Here is a 16423-nt window from a genome sequence, read left to right as displayed (position 1 = left end):
GAAGATGAGTATTGTATTCCCGTATATTGTTTGAAGAAATATTGGTAAGCGAAAATGAAACGTTGAATAGTCGACAACAAAAAGATTTTGAAAAATGTAAAGGGAAAATCATGTGGCTTTTATGTATGGTATGGGTAAAATTTGATTTTACGTGCTCTCTTCGATCATTCTCATGGCAAAAGCAGACTAAGAAATGTTTTGCAAATTTAATGTGAAGTTGCTTTCCAAATCTCATGAGGAACAAAAGTGGCAGGTATACAATTAACTTACTGCCAAACTCAAATCCTTCTTTTTCAATAATAGAAAAAGTAACTGTTATAAAAGAATGAGGTAAATGCCCGAATAGTTCTTGTGGTTTGACCTTTTTCATCTTTAATCCCTAACTTTTTAAAATTGCCTCTATAGTCCCTAACTTTTCAATTTTCGTTTCCGGATAGTCCATGGCGCGGATGAGAGTTAGTTTTTGGTGTTAAGTGAGTGTGAAATTACCTAAATACCCTTTATATTAAATACTGATAAATAAAACATTTAAAGATAAATTTAAACTTAAGTGAGCCCCACCTAAATCACCACCCATCTCTTCTTCATCCAAACACCACCTGCAACCACCCACCTTCACCATCATCTTCAACGGTGTAATGCATGTGTGCGGCTCAATATTTTTACATCTATCTTTTTGTTTGGTTTAACAATCCCACAAATATATAACTTGATATGAGCCAATGAGGTGGTGGTAGAGTGGTAAGGGAGAGACTTGGTGTTCTAAGGGAACCAAGTTTGATTCCCGCCCTCCCCATTATTTTCTGCGGCACCTGGTGATGATTGAAGACTAGGTGAATAGGTGGAGATCGCTAGTTCGATCCTTGAACTAAGCGGGTTTTACCTCACCGCACTGTCGTGCCTTCGGGCGAGTGTTCATGGGCTTCGGCCTTAGGTGAGGGTTTTCTCTGGTTCGGAGGCAAGTGTATTCCAATGTAATTAATTTCATCAGTAACCCATTTGAAGGATTCGTTAACCGTTAAGAAAAATAACTTCATATGAAAACCTTTCATGCGCGGTTTAAATTCCCAATTTCCCGTTGTATATTTTGGGCTTAAACTTCTATGGGCTTTTTCTAGGCCGGGCCTAGGATCTGCCTCAGTGGAAACCCGTTTGTGTACGAGTTATACAAGACGAGGTATACAAAATCAGGTTGATGAAATTACAGCTTACCCAACTTTAGCAAATCAGCTATTTAATAATCATATATCCATATTAATTAGGATTAAATATAAAGGCTTCTAATTGTAAGAAAGGTACAAAGACTTTTAAAAAAATTCAATACACACACAAAAAAAAATCTAAACACCCATCAGCACCCAAAAACCTAACCCCCCCCCCCACCCCCACCACCACCCCCCATCACCCACCCCAAAATTTTATTTTTTATTTATTTATTTATTTATTTTTTGTCTAGAGGGGGGGGGGTATTAGGTTTTTGGGTGGTGGTGTGATGGGGTGGGGTGGGTGTTTAGGTTTTCGGTGGTGGTGTAGTGGGTTTAGGTTTTAGCTTATTAAACACTTGTCACTCAATAAATCGTTCTTACACTTCTTACAATTAGGAGTTTTTATAGAATAACTTAACCCATATCCATATTATTCATATAAAAGAAAAACTAATATTCTTTTAAGCAGATTATTTAATAAGCATTATGTCTCCATAAGATTTGTCAATAAGTACCTTAAACAAAATCTAGTTTAGTGTTCTTATTCACAATATGGAAACTGTTAAAAGTTTTTTTCTCTTCGTATTTTGTATAGTGACAAGTTTTGGTACCTAGTTCATCGGATAATATACAACTGTATAGCATAAGAGATTTGAGCATGCTTCTAGCCTAGTGGTATCGAGCCGTTCCTCCCCATGGTGGTTAGAAGGTGTAGATTTAGGAATAGGATTAGAGGGTGCGTAAGTTAGTCGGTCAAAAAAAGCAATTGAAACGGGACTCTATGTTAGCCCAAGACAGTCAGGTATCAAAACATGATACTACTACCATGTGTATGTTAAATAAATAATTGAGTGTAAATGAACTTCCTTATTGATTGTGAGATTCAAATATTGATTGTGAGTCACATCCCTTGATCCCCCTAAGTATTTGCTTATCCTTATTATTTCCTTCTAAATTTCTTAAAAAGAATAATAATATCTACCTTAGTATACAGACAGTGCATCCATCAATGAATATTTACTAGCATCGATTACAAGGTTATTGAAATGAAAGCTCCATGAAAACCATACGGCACTCGACTTGGCAATGCGATAATCGCAACTGGCTCACTCGTAAAGTTCCTTGCATCTACTATGACAGCCTGCAAAACCCAATTTCAGACCATTGATCATGGATCAATCTTAGCTATTTCGGTTAATTAGCAGTAAATAAGTAATATATAAAACATACCCGAGACATATTTAAGTGTTCATCATGTACAAATGTGATCACCCAACCATCATCTTCTTCTGTACCTCCAGGTTTTGCAACAAATGTGGCACCTGTGCAAAATGTGTTTTCTGGGAATTTATGGTACTCCATTTTCACATAATCTTGTTGTTTCATGTCTCCAAAATGCAACTTTGCAAGTCCTCCATATTTTGGCATGCCTGCAAAGGAGCTTGCATCCAAATCAACAGTTTGGGCAAACCCATATTTGTTTTTAAAACCTGTTAAGTTTTCATTGATCATTGGAAAATCCATTGAATCTAATTTTCCTGTCAGAAATCTTTCTTTCACTTCTCCGGTTTTCATGTTTAATCTCCATTCATATGCTCGTGAGAAGAATGATTCATCGCAGTTTGTGTGACAATCATTCTTGAAACGGCTTGAGAACCACTCAAACTTGTTCAACCCGAAATCAGGTCCTGGTATAATCGACTCCATTGCTCTAAATGCCCATAAGATTACCTATTTATGTGGAGAACAATTTAAGTTAGTGTTGATTCAGTTTTGATTATCTATTGTAGTTATTGTATATTAATATTATGGTAGAGGATCCTGTAAAAAGTGCTCAAAGTGTGAGAAGTGTATTATAACACTATATATAATACTATATAACACCATATAAACACCGTATAACAATATGTAACACCATATAATACCATATAACACTATGTAACACTATATATTATTATATAACAAATATAACACTATAGTTTGTCTGATAGCATGTCTATGATAGATATATAGTGTTATATTTGTTATATAATGTTATATAGTGTTACATAGTGTTATATGGTATTATATGGTGTTACATATTGTTATACGGTGTTTATATGATGTTATATAGTATTATATATAGTGTTATAATACACTTCTCACACTTTAGGCCCTTTTTACACTATCCTTACCCTGTATATTATTTGAATTATCATTTAGCTTTAAGTTTTTGTTGTAAATTATTATTCTATCTAAAATTTAATATTGGGATAGTTATTAACGTTTTATCATTATCATTAATTGGTTAGTTTTATCATTATCATTTGTATTGTAATTTCTTTATATAAATATATTTGATTTTCACAAAAAAATCTTATTCACCAATAAAGTTTTCAAGTTCCTAAGAATTCTTTCAACAACGATACTAAAGGGGTGTTTGGATGTGTTTGAAGTAACTATGTTATACTAAATCATAAGAAATAGATACTCATTTGTAATATAATGAGTTATAGAAAATTTTCCGTAGCTAACCTCATCGCCGTCCTCATAAGTATTGATGATATGAAACACACAACATGGTTCCACTTGAAACCACCTAACACTATCAGCATCGCCATAACGTGGCATCACTCCAATCCTGGCGTAGTCCACTTTATCGTACTTTATCAATCTGTAAATTGTAAGCAAAATCTACATCAAGATATCGTAATCTACATATTTAAGGGAAAAAAAACAAAATAAAAATGCTTACGGGCCTCCATTTACGAGTCTTTTTATGTCAATGGTTAATGGGAAATCGAGTATAACATTGTATCTGCAAAATGCATAATTCATGAAATAAATTCACATAAACTGAAAGTTGAAGTCATCTTTGTTAGAAAATAAAAAAATTAGGATCAGATTTACATCATTTCCTTTCTCAAGAAGATCTTAGCCAGCTAATATATTACCCATTATGGACCGTTGCTCTCAATCAAAAAGGTTTCCAGTTTTTGTATTGCCATATTCACCTTTTGTATCAACTATTTATTTAGCTTTTTCTTTTGTAATTCATATAACTTGTATCAAGCAATAAGAACATCTTTGATTTCCAATAGAAAACATGGTATCAGAGCGGTGTATATGATCTTAGGGTCAATCCGCTCATCATCTACCTGTTTTTTCAAACCCGTCAGTTCAAAAAAAAAACCACCATGACCGACGAAAACAACAAGAATGATGATCTTGCATTACAGATCACCAATCTCCTCAAGAACAGCCTCAACAATCAAAATCAATCGCAGAAACAAAACCTTTCCGATAGCCTCAAAATCAGCCTCAAGCTTAATAGCCAAAACTATGCCCTGTGGGCCCGGATGATCCGAGTTGCAATCGGGGGGAAGTCAAAACCCCTCCTGAGCCATCTCTCGGGAAACCCGGCACCACCGGATCCAACCGATGAACGATACGAACAATGGGAACAAGATGATTTAATAGTGTTCTCGTGGTTAATACAAAATATCGAACCCGCCCTTGCGAGTAACCTAACCGAATTTCCCACTGCAAAATCGCTATGGGATGCGTTGGTTGTTACTTACAGTAGCGGGAAGGATAAGTTGCAAACGTTCGATCTTCATGTCAAGGCAAACGGGATAAAACAAAATGGTTCACCACTAGAAGATTTTTGGATCATCATGCAAGGTATTTGGGGAGAAATTGACAGGAGAGACCCAAATCCTATGACATGTACTGTGGATATAGCAACTTACAACAAAATCCGGTCAGAACAAAAGCTCTTCCAGTTCCTAAACGCCCTTGATCGACAATATGATACCATAAAGAGAGAGATCCTTCGGTGGGATCCGCTACCCTCAGCCGAGGGTGCCTACGCGGCTGTTCGAAAGGAAATGGCACATCAAGGCATTCTCGGAACAACCACCTCTTCTCACAACAACGTGGCGGCAGGACTGGTTGCCAACGGATCTCACGAAACCGAAAGCCTAGGGTTTCTGTCGAAAGGGCGAAGTGGTCAGAAGAACCCAAACAGTGGATCATCATCCCAGATTGATAAGTCAAAACTAAAGTGCCTTCATTGCGGTATGCTGAAACATACAAAAGATCAGTGTTTCAAGCTTGTCGGATACCCCGAATGGTGGAACGACGGTCACAAAAAGAGGAATAAAGAAGGGGGAAAGGCTGCTGCCGCCATTGGAGACACAAAAAACAATAGTACCGGCGACGATCAGCAGAACAGTGGCGGTTTCGGAGGCGTAGCTTTCGCCGGAGATGGAGGCGCTCATCTGGATGTTGATGGAGGTAATGGGTTTGGGGAAATATCCTCAGACCCTTCTCTTTTTTATCCTAATTGTGTTGGCTTTAGTGTTTTAGAGATATACAAAAACACCCCTCAAGAATCTAAGATTTGTGATGAATTTAATAATGGTCAACACATGACCAGTATTGGTGAACATACGAGCAACAATATTAAAAGCAATTATAATTTTCAAGTTAAACCTTGTGATACTGGTCAACATATGACCAATAATTTTAAAAGCAATATTAACTCTTTTAATATTAGTACTTGTGATATTGGTCAATGTATGACCAACGATTTTGAAAATAACACCTTTTTACAAAAACTTAAACATACTGAAAGTGTTGTTTCATGTGAAAAACAAATTAAAAATAATTGTAATATTGGTCAACACATTACCAACAATTTTAAAATGATACTTTTCTAAAAAAACCTAAATCTCCTAATAAAAAAAAATGTTTCATTCAAAAACAAAAATCAAGACGTAGAGGAATCTAAAATATTTAAAGATATTTTAGAACCTCTTGGACAAGCAAAGATAGCCCAAACTTGTGAAAAAATAGACAAATCTTGGATATTCGATTGTGGTGCTACTGACACCATGACATTTGAACTATCAGACATAGTCTCAAAATCCAAACCAAAAATTAACCATATTAAAACTGCCAATGGAGGGGTGGTTCCCGTTAAGGGTGGAGGAAGTATTGAAATATCTCCAACTTTAAAACTCTCAAATTGTCTCTATGTTCCATCTTTATCGCATAAATTGTTATCCATTAGTCATGTGACAAAAGAATTGAATTGCACAGTCTTAATGCATCCCACCTTTTGTATCCTTCAGGATATCATGACGGGAGCGATCATTGGGCGTGGCACTGAACGTCAAGGATTATATTATGTGGAAGAAGTGACTCAATATGGGACTGTGATGCTTGCTCATGGGACTCCAAATAGAGAAGCTTGGCTATGGCATCGAAGATTGGGGCATCCATCCATCGGTTATTTGCACCTTTTATTTCCAAAATTATTTTCATCAAATGAATCTTTAAATTGTGAAACTTGCATTTTAGCTAAAAGTCATAGACATTCCTATAAACTGAATAATACAAGAGTTGGTCTACCATTCTCTCTTATCCACTCTGATGTTTGGGGACCCGCAGAAATCGTTGGGGGGCAAAATTTTCGTTTTTTCGTACTTTTTATTGATGATTGCACTCGTATGACGTGGATCTATTTTTTAAAACACAAATCTGAAGTTTTTGATAAGTTTACTATGTTCTATACCATGGTACAAACACAATTCAAAACCAACATTCAAATTCTTCGATCTGACAATGGAGGAGAGTTTAAAAATGATTCTATGAAACAGTTCTGTCAAAATAAAGGAATTATTCATCAAACAACTTGCCCACACACCCCTGAGCAAAACGGCACCGCTGAAAGGAAAAATCGTATCCTTTTAGAAATAACTCGAGCACTCCTTATTGAATCTCGAGTCCCTAAGTCTTTTTGGCCTGAAGCCATTGCTACAACTGCTTATTTAATCAATAGACTCCCTACCAAAGCTCTTGATCTAAAGACGCCTCTTAAAACTCTCTCTGATTTTACCAAACCTCCACCAACCCTCACTCTTCCACCACGGGTTTTTGGGTGTTCTGTCTATGTCAACATTCCCAAAATAGATCGGGGTAAACTTGGCCCATGTGCTGAAAAATGTGTGTTCGTAGGCTATGGTATCGATCAAAAGGGATACCGGTGCTATAGCCCAAGACGACGACATATGTATACTACCCTAGATTGTAACTTCCTTGAAACCGAATACTACTATACCTCCCAACACAGTGGTCAGGGGGAGTCAGAATATGTTGACACACTGAGTTGGCTTAAATGGGTTCCATCATCACAAGAAGCCAATCACAATGTCCGAGATGAGTCACTTGCTTCCCACCAATCCGGTGAACCAACCGTCAGTGTTACTAACCAAGATCCTCCCAGTCCAATTACCATCGTAAGTAATTCTGACACACATGATAATATTCAAAATGTTGAGTCTCATATTGACACGTCTGACATATTTGACAATCATGAGATAGATATAGAACAGACTGTGCAGGAAGAACACGGGGAACCGATACAAGAAGAACAGCCGATACAAGAAGAACATGGTGTGACTACACAAGAAGAAACTACCGAAAGATATGTTTTACCTCCAAGAGTCAATAGAGGGGTTCCACCAAAACGATACTCTCCAGAAAAGGAAACAAGTTCTTCTAGATATCCTATGGCGAACATCGCCAAAGGAAACTTGTCTAGAGAAGCCAAGGCCTTTGCTTCCTCCTTGTATAATGAACAAATTCCAAACTCTGTGGAACAAGCCTTGGAGTCAAAAAACTGGAAGGATGCTATGGAAACAGAGATGAAGGCGCTTGTAAAGAATGGTACATGGGAAAAGTGTGTCCTTCCCCAAGGAAAGAAACTAGTGGGCTGTCGTTGGGTCTTTACAATCAAACACAAACCGGATGAAACCATTGAAAGATATAAAGCACGATTAGTGGCTAAGGGTTATAGTCAAACGTACGGGATTGACTATTCAGAAACATTCTCCCCTGTAGCCAAAATTGACACGATCCGTGTACTTTTCTCTATTGCTGCAAATGAAGGATGGCCTCTTCATCAGTTTGATGTTAAGAATGCCTTCTTACATGGAGAATTAAAAGAAGAAGTGTACATGGAAGCTCCTCCCGGATTCACGAAAACATTAAAAAATAAGGAGGTATGTCGGTTGAAAAGGACGCTCTACGGGCTTAAGCAATCTCCTCGAGCCTGGTTTGGCAGATTTACCTTAGCAATGAAGGGATATGGCTTCCAACAAAGCAACTCTGATCATACATTATTCCTTAAACGAAGAGGTAAACTTGTAACTTGTTTGATTATATATGTTGATGACATGATTATAACAGGTAATGATGAGGAAGAAATGAAGAAGTTGAAGACAAACTTGTTCACAGAATTTGAGATGAAGGACTTGGGAAGGCTTAAGTATTTTCTTGGAATAGAAGTACTAAGGTCTAAACAAGGGATCTTTATATGTCAAAAGAAATACATTCTTGACCTCCTAGCTGAGACAGGAATGATCGATTGCAAGCCAGCCGACACCCCAATGATGGCTAACCAGAAACTTTATATGGAAAAAGATGCAGAATTGGCAGACAAAGAGAGATACCAACGTTTAGTTGGCAAACTAATATACCTCTCACACACTCGTCCAGACATTGCATATGCAGTTGGGGTAGTCAGCCAGTTTATGCATCAACCTCAAGTAGCTCACATGGATGCAGTATGGAGGATCATAAGGTATCTCAAAGGAACCGTCGGCCATGGGGTTCTCTTTCAACCAAACAAACATCTTAAAATCCAAGCATATACAGATGCAGACTGGGCAGGAGACAAAGGAGACCGAAGATCAACATCAGGATATTTTACCTTGGTCGGTGGAAACCTAGTCACATGGAGAAGTAAGAAACAAAAGGTTGTTGCCTTATCAAGCGCCGAGGCAGAATTTCGAGGGATTGCACGAGGTCTAGCAGAAGTTCTATGGATACGCAAGCTTTTAACTGAAATTGGTTTTCCTCAAAGTGAAGCCAGTAGGATCATGTGTGATAATGAAGCTGCAATACAAATTTCAGAAAATCATGTTCAACACGATCGTACAAAGCATGTGGAAGTTGATCGACACTTCATCAAAGAAAAACTCGAGACGGAGATTATAGAGCTTCCATTTGTTCGCTCAGAAGACCAATTAGCCGATATACTAACAAAAGCAGTTAATGGAAGAATTTTTAATCAATGTCTTCACAAGTTAAGTATCGGAGATCCCACTACTCAACTTGAGGGGGAGTGTTAGAAAATAAAAAAATTAGGATCAGATTTACATCATTTCCTTTCTCAAGAAGATTTTAGCCAGCTAACATATTACCCATTATAGACCGTTGCTCTCAATCAAAAAGGTTTCCAGTTTTTGTATTGCCATATTCACCTTTTGTATCAACTATTTATTTAGCTTTTTCTTTTGTAATTCGTATAACTTGTATCAAGCAATAAGAACATCTTTGATTTCCAATAGAAAACAATCTTCTAATATGGAAATTTACCTCATTGTAACACCAATATCATGGCAAAGGCTACACCTTTCGAATTTTAAATCTGCTTTGTGAACTAGTTTGCTTTCGTCTTCTGCATATATAAAATAAAATTATAAACTAGATGTCAAGATGGAAGTTGGATAATATGTATAAACGTGTTTAATTCATGAAATAATTATTATTCTGATAGCTAGTTTATCTAATGTATTTTAGCAATCTATTAGATGTATTCCTTGTTTGTATATCGGCTATAGCCCATGAGAAAGTTAATCAAAGCAAGCCTTTTCATTCAAAACATTATATGTGAAGTCTTTGTTACCTGTGGCTTCGTCCTTAAGCGAAGTCCAAACTCCCCCCATGGCCGGCCCAATGCATTTTCCTAGGCTATTCTCTTTCCAAATCGGCCTATAAATGCTACGATCCTACCTCCCGTCAAGTTTATCATTCGCAACATGTAGAATTAGTTGAAAATTTGTTTCCCTACAAGTCTACTAAAGTCACACCTTCCTATCTTCCAACAACCGAGAATTATTTTTCGAGATCTAGCTCACCTACCTCTTCCACAAATAATTCATCTAGCTATTCCACTCCATTACCTACGACCGAGATTCAAACCTTTCCAACTTCCACTCTAGCCCATACTTCAAATCGTCCAATAACCCATAATAATCTTTTAACCATGGCCCAAAGTCTACCACCTTTTTCATACCACTCCAACCAACTCCTCTCCCCTCATTCTCATCTATGCATTCCCATGCATCATACTCTACCACTTTTCTTGCCATAGATTCCTCTCCCACTTCTAGTTACACTCCTAGTATTCCCTCATTTTCACCGAATCGTCCTAACTATACCTCACCATCTCAATCTTTAACCCACCCCTCTTTTGTTCCTTTTGACCTTCCTCCATCTTTGTCGATTACCTCCCATACTCACTCCCTCCCACCTTGAATCGCAAACCTAATCCTAAATATTACAACTCAACATTCGTCATTCTTACCACATCTCATCCCGTTCCACCCTCAGTTGAACCTACAACCTACACTCAAGGTTTCAAAGATCCATAGTGGTGTATGACGGTATAATGAATTTAATGATTTACTAAAAAAAATGCAACTTAGGATCTTGCTCCTACTTCGGCTTATAAACCAACTAGTGGCAACTAGGTGTTTCATATCAAACAACATCCCGGTGGATCCATTGACAAGTACAAGGCGCGTCTTTTTGCCAAAGGTTTTCTCCAAGAATACAGGTAAGGAGTACATTGTCACGTTTAGTCTGGTTACTAAACCCGTGTAGTTCTATCCATTGCCTTGGTACAAAATTAGCATCTAAAACAACTAGATGTGAGTAATTCCTTTCTTCATGGTACTCTTCATGATGATGTATATTTGTCCCAACCACCTTGATATTTAAACTCTAATCTTCCTCACTACATTTACAAACTACTTAAATATCTTTAGGGGTTGAAACAAACACGGAGCTTCTCACCTTTTTTCTTGACTTTATATTTCGTAAATCTCAAGGTGATCCTTCATTATTCATTTACAACCGTGATAGATTTGTTTGATATTTTCTTGTCTATGTTGCTCATATTGTTTTCTGACAGGAAATAATACTTACTTTCATGCAAAATGTTGTAGATTAGGGCTGTAAACGAACCGAACGTTCAGCGAACAGTTCGTGAACCGTTCGGCGGGAAGTTCGTTTATGTTCGTTCGTTTAATAAATGAACGAACATGAATAAGAAATTCCGTTCGACTAGTTAAATGAACGAACATGAACAAAGGTCTCGTTCGTTCGATTGTGTTCGTGAACGTTCGGTAAGGTGTTCGTGAACATTCGTTGATTTGCGTTTGTTTATATTCGTATGTTTGTGTTTTAATTGAAGATCTTTGTACTTTCTTATATTTTATTTGTACTTTTTATATTGTTAAACTTTTATTTATTTTATTTTCCTAACAATTAAACTAGGAAACCCACTTTCACCTTGTTTGTGCATCATTCCCTTTCATTTCTCATTATTTACATCCACGAATACGATCGACATCCATTCCACAATAAGGGATTCAAGTTTGAGTGCTACTCTCTGGGCCATCTATCTTTATCCTTCGTCGCGTTCGCTAAATTTATTTGTGTTCGTGAACCGTTCGCGAACATGCTCATTTCCTTAATGAACGAACACGAACATAAAATCTCGTTCGGTAAGTGTTCATGAACCGTTCGTGAACACATTTATTTCCTTAACGAACGAACACGAACAAGGCCTTGTTCGTGTTCATTCGGTTCGTTTACAGCCCTATTGTAGATGCCTTGTCTACACGGTTCTCAATCAAGGATCTTGGTATGTTGCATCACTTTCTTGTCAACCAATAAGGCCTCTTTTATTGCAACATACTCAAAATCTCCAATCGGGATTAATTGGCAATTAGTCGGCAATTAATCGCTAGTCAGTCAGTTGCTGATTAATATTCAGGTAATTGGTGAATTAAACGCTAGTCGGCCCTAACCAGCTCTAGTCGGCGGAAAAAATCGGCCCCGGTCGACCGGAAATAGGCAATTTTGCAAAATTCCGGTCAGATTCCGACCAAACTGCGACCAAAACCTATAAATTCCGGCGATTAATCTTGTACACTTAAAAATTTGGTAGAGGAGGGGTTAAAACCTATCTACTTAAAAAAATCACGTATAAAAATGTGTATATGTGTGTATAAAACTGAAAATCACATATAAAAATCTCAATCCGATTAATACCGATTAATCATGACTAATCCCAATTAATCGCTAGTCGATACCCCACCGCCCGACTAGCGCCTGCGACTCTTACAACCATGCAATATATCTCTCCTACATAGCTCCACTAGCAAGCCTTAAAACATGTGCTTCCTTACTTTAAAGGTACTTTCTATCACGGGTTATTTCTCAACCGTGGAGGAAGTATCACTGACAAGGGACGATCCGCTACTGCCTATGTCACATATCTTGGTTCAAATATTCTATCATGGCGCTCTGTCCATCAAAATTTTATCTCTCGCTCCTCCACTGAAGCAGAATATAAGGCTAGCAAATGGTGCGACAGAGCTTTCATGGGTACAAAACCCCCTCTTGAAACTCGGTTTGTTTATATCCTCACCACCACACTTTTTGTGATAATGTCCGTGCAACGCATTTATGTGCAAATCCAGTACACCATTCTCACATGAAACACGTAGCCTTGGATTATCCCTTTATTCAAGAGAATATAAGTGATGGTTCATTGCGGGTTCTTCACATTCACTCCAATGATCAACTAGCGGATGTTCTCACTAAGCCACTTGGACAGGGGCTCTTTCAACGCCCTCAGTCCAAGATTGGAGTCCCTGACGGATCCTCCGTCTTGCGGGGGTGTATTATGGATATAGCAAATTAAGTCAAATCCCATTTGAAATTTGAATTCCAATGTTAGTTATAGTCAATATACAATTGTGATGATAACTAGTTTATCTCTTGTATTATAGCAATCTATTAGTTGTATTCCCTGTTTGTGTATCGGCTATATAGCCCCTGATAAGTTAATCAGAGCAAGCCTTTTTCATTCAAAATACTCTATACCATTATAGCCATTAAAATTGAAATTCAACAACTTTAACCAACTGATCACTTATTCCTAAGTAATTATATGAGTCAAAATGGTCACCTCTACTCTAAACCAAAAAGATATTAACTAAAGTACCTGAAATGACTCCTATCTCAAAGAAAGGTTTCATTGCATTTACTCCCATTGTTACAAGCTCCCCAGAACCTGGAACTTTCTACAGGAAGAAAACATGTAGTTTAAGCCCCGATAAATGATAACCACATTTTATCTATTAATTTGGATATTGGTTAACTTTCACCTTTGGGTGTGCTGTAAATGGTCGATTCCAAGATCCATTGACATCCCAATTCCCAAGTGTGTTGAGTGTTTGAATGTCAATCTCTTGAGGCAAATGGTTCTCAGCAGCTGCGTAAAACTTGCCCGAATGCTCAAAAACACTAGTATTGCTCAACAGTTTGTTGACAGTCCCAAATCTCAACTGGATTAATCAAAAAAACTATCTTTAGAAAGATTATAGATCTGGTTAAGAAAGGTTAACTATATCAAGATGCAACAAAGTTTGAACTTTTTTATGTAAATAAGTTATGTAGTTTATTTATGTATATGAGCAAAGGAGAAAGTACATTGCATTGTGATGTAAATATAGATCAAGAACTTACAAAGTTGAGCAAATAAGCTGATAAAATAGCCGGAGAATCGCCTTCAATAGCAGGAAGAAAAGAGGGTGTGTTTCTTTGTTTCTCCATCTTTAATGTTTCTGTTTCGACATGCTTATTCTTATAAGAAATACTCCATTTACCATCACTTTCTTTCTTGAAATACAAAGCATGAAGCATTCCTTCTCCTTCTACCCATATATGACTTGATCTCCCAAACATTGATTTTGTTGATTTAAATCCTCCAAAAAGAGGATTTGGGCCTTCAAATTTGAAGTTAATTTATTAATTATATAAAATAAAGACAAAATGAATACAAAAGAAGATAATCTTTTATATTATACATACCTAAGGAATTAAAAGGAGATAAACAAGACCTCTTTAAAAGTATGAATAATGTTTCTTTGTGTATTTACTAACTCGTCAAGATCTCTTTATATAGAAGGATGCAATGAAATGATAGATAATTATGTAGCAATTAGATATATAACATCGGGTGGGGTTCTAAAGTGAACACTAGTGTATTTGTGAACTGTGTGAACAAATCCTGACCATTGATTTACATCATCAAATCGTAAAATACACTAGTTTATTTTCATCATCAAATCCTGACCATTGATTTATACTTATCTATACACTTGTGTATTGATAATCAAGGGCTAGGATTAGTTCACTAGTGTTCACAATCAATTGGTTGTTCACTAATAAACCTAACCCTATAACATCAAATATATCGCTAATACATACCATTTCTTATGTAAACACCATCCGGAAAATCACTTGGGATTGTTCCTTGTACATCATTGATGTAAATGGGTTCTCCTATCTCTTCCACCGGACCGAAGTTACTCTATGTGCACATAACAAAATCGCTGAATAAGTTAATTTAATTATAACTAATGATTGTAAATGTTTCCATACATTGTTTAAGAGTATTTACCTGAGATGGGAGTGACTCATGATCGATGAACTGGAACACCGAGTCCGTAAAAGTGTGGAGTAATTCTATTGAAGTTTTCTTGATGATGGAATGAGGAGCTGGTAATTTTATGGGAAGTTTCTGCAAGTCACCGATGAACGGCTGTTGATAGAAATAATTCTAGTCATGTTATTGAGTTGGTGCTAATGTTAATGCTTGAATGTGAAATCAAGAGTAAGGAAGATAGATTATAACCTTGAAAGATGATAAGAGTTGGTTCTTGAATTGTTCAAAGGTGGTGATTGAAGAAGGTTTTTGAGCACAACAATTCACCTGAATTGCTTTGATATTGCAAGCAGCCATGGCTGGTTGTTCTTGTCTTCTTGAGTTCTTGGGAGTTATTCTATTTGACAACCATACAAACACATATGGTTTATATATTTGGTAATTGTGGTTTTATTGATCTCCAGAAGTTATCGAATATGTGGTTTAATTTGTCCATATTCTATACAAGCCAAAAGTATGGCAAGTAACCAATATAATTTAATATATTTCTTATAAAAGAATACACTTTCGTTTTCTCTTTTTTTTCAAGCATCCAATAAAAAAATTTAATCAATGCCCATATATTCTCTTTCGGAGGGAAAAATAATAATGGGATCAACAAACACAATAAAACTATACATTGCGTTGCCTACAATGCTTTTTCACTTATCAGATTTTTTTTGTCGAACTCACTTTGACAATACAAAGCATATTCTTTCATTGGCAAAACATTGCGTTGCCTACAATGCTTTTTCACTTATCAGATTTTGTTGTCGTTGAAGCAAATGCCATAAGAGCTCTTGAATATCTTGCACTTGGGCTTCTCCTAAGTTGGGATGTTGTGTGAATCGAATCACAAAACCTTGTATGATCACATAACACGTATTTTTTGAATCTAATTAATAACAAAACATTTAGAATATGAAAACCTCTTAGGTATTATATATTCTTAACCAACCGGATATATGAATATAAAACAAAGATAATTACAAAAAAAAAAAAAAAAGTCACATAATCCTTACAATAAACCCTAACTAATATCTCCTAGCATGTCCCCTCCAAGCTAGATGTCGCTGCTAGTCAACTTAAGGTTAGAAAGTTTACCTCCTTTGAAATTTGCCCTTTTTAGGATATTTACTGCATTCTGTTTATGTAGCATTTGAACAGGTCATTATTATTATTATTTTTTTTTTGTAACAAATGCTTTCAAACAAAATGCTTTTAATCATATTAAGTAATTAATCATGCTTTAAGAATTATTGATACTTGTTTTACACAAAAGTCCAATGAAGTGCCTTGTTAACGTAAAAAACAAATATTAAACTTGCTTTATATGAGTTTAATTACAAGAATGTCAAACCAAAGCACATCCACCCAAAGATTCTACGACTTGATGGTAGATTACAATTTCTAATCTTAACTTTCGTCACTTTCAATAGTTAAAAATGTGAAAAGACATGATATGAGGAGCCCTCACAGAAGCAAACAAAAATGGCATCGTTTGACTACAGAATTTGAGATGCGTTTCTAGATTTTAAAAACTGTTTTAAATGTATTTCTTGCTTTTTAAAATCATTCTAAATGAGATTGAATCATGTATAGA

General features: G+C 36.4%; 1 protein-coding gene across 1 annotated transcript; it reads right to left on the bottom strand.

The window, feature by feature from the left end:
* Positions 1-2095: 2095 nt before the first annotated feature.
* On the bottom strand, positions 2096-15240 carry LOC110898465 (carotenoid 9,10(9',10')-cleavage dioxygenase 1). Its single transcript, XM_022145250.2, has 11 exons — positions 15031-15240; positions 14797-14937; positions 14604-14706; positions 13860-14119; positions 13499-13678; positions 13336-13414; positions 9633-9714; positions 3940-4002; positions 3720-3858; positions 2436-2936; positions 2096-2346 (listed from the first exon to the last, which is right to left on the bottom strand). Exons 1-11 carry the CDS (start codon positions 15136-15138, stop codon positions 2236-2238), a joined length of 1767 nt encoding a protein of 588 aa, XP_022000942.1. The 5' UTR covers positions 15139-15240; the 3' UTR covers positions 2096-2235.
* Positions 15241-16423: the final 1183 nt, after the last annotated feature.

The sequence above is a fragment of the Helianthus annuus genome, chromosome 13 (genome assembly GCF_002127325.2).
Source record: "Helianthus annuus cultivar XRQ/B chromosome 13, HanXRQr2.0-SUNRISE, whole genome shotgun sequence".
NCBI classification, from domain to species: domain Eukaryota; kingdom Viridiplantae; phylum Streptophyta; class Magnoliopsida; order Asterales; family Asteraceae; genus Helianthus; species Helianthus annuus.
Note: the sequence above shows the minus strand (reverse complement) of the source record. Positions and strands in the feature narration are given on the sequence as shown.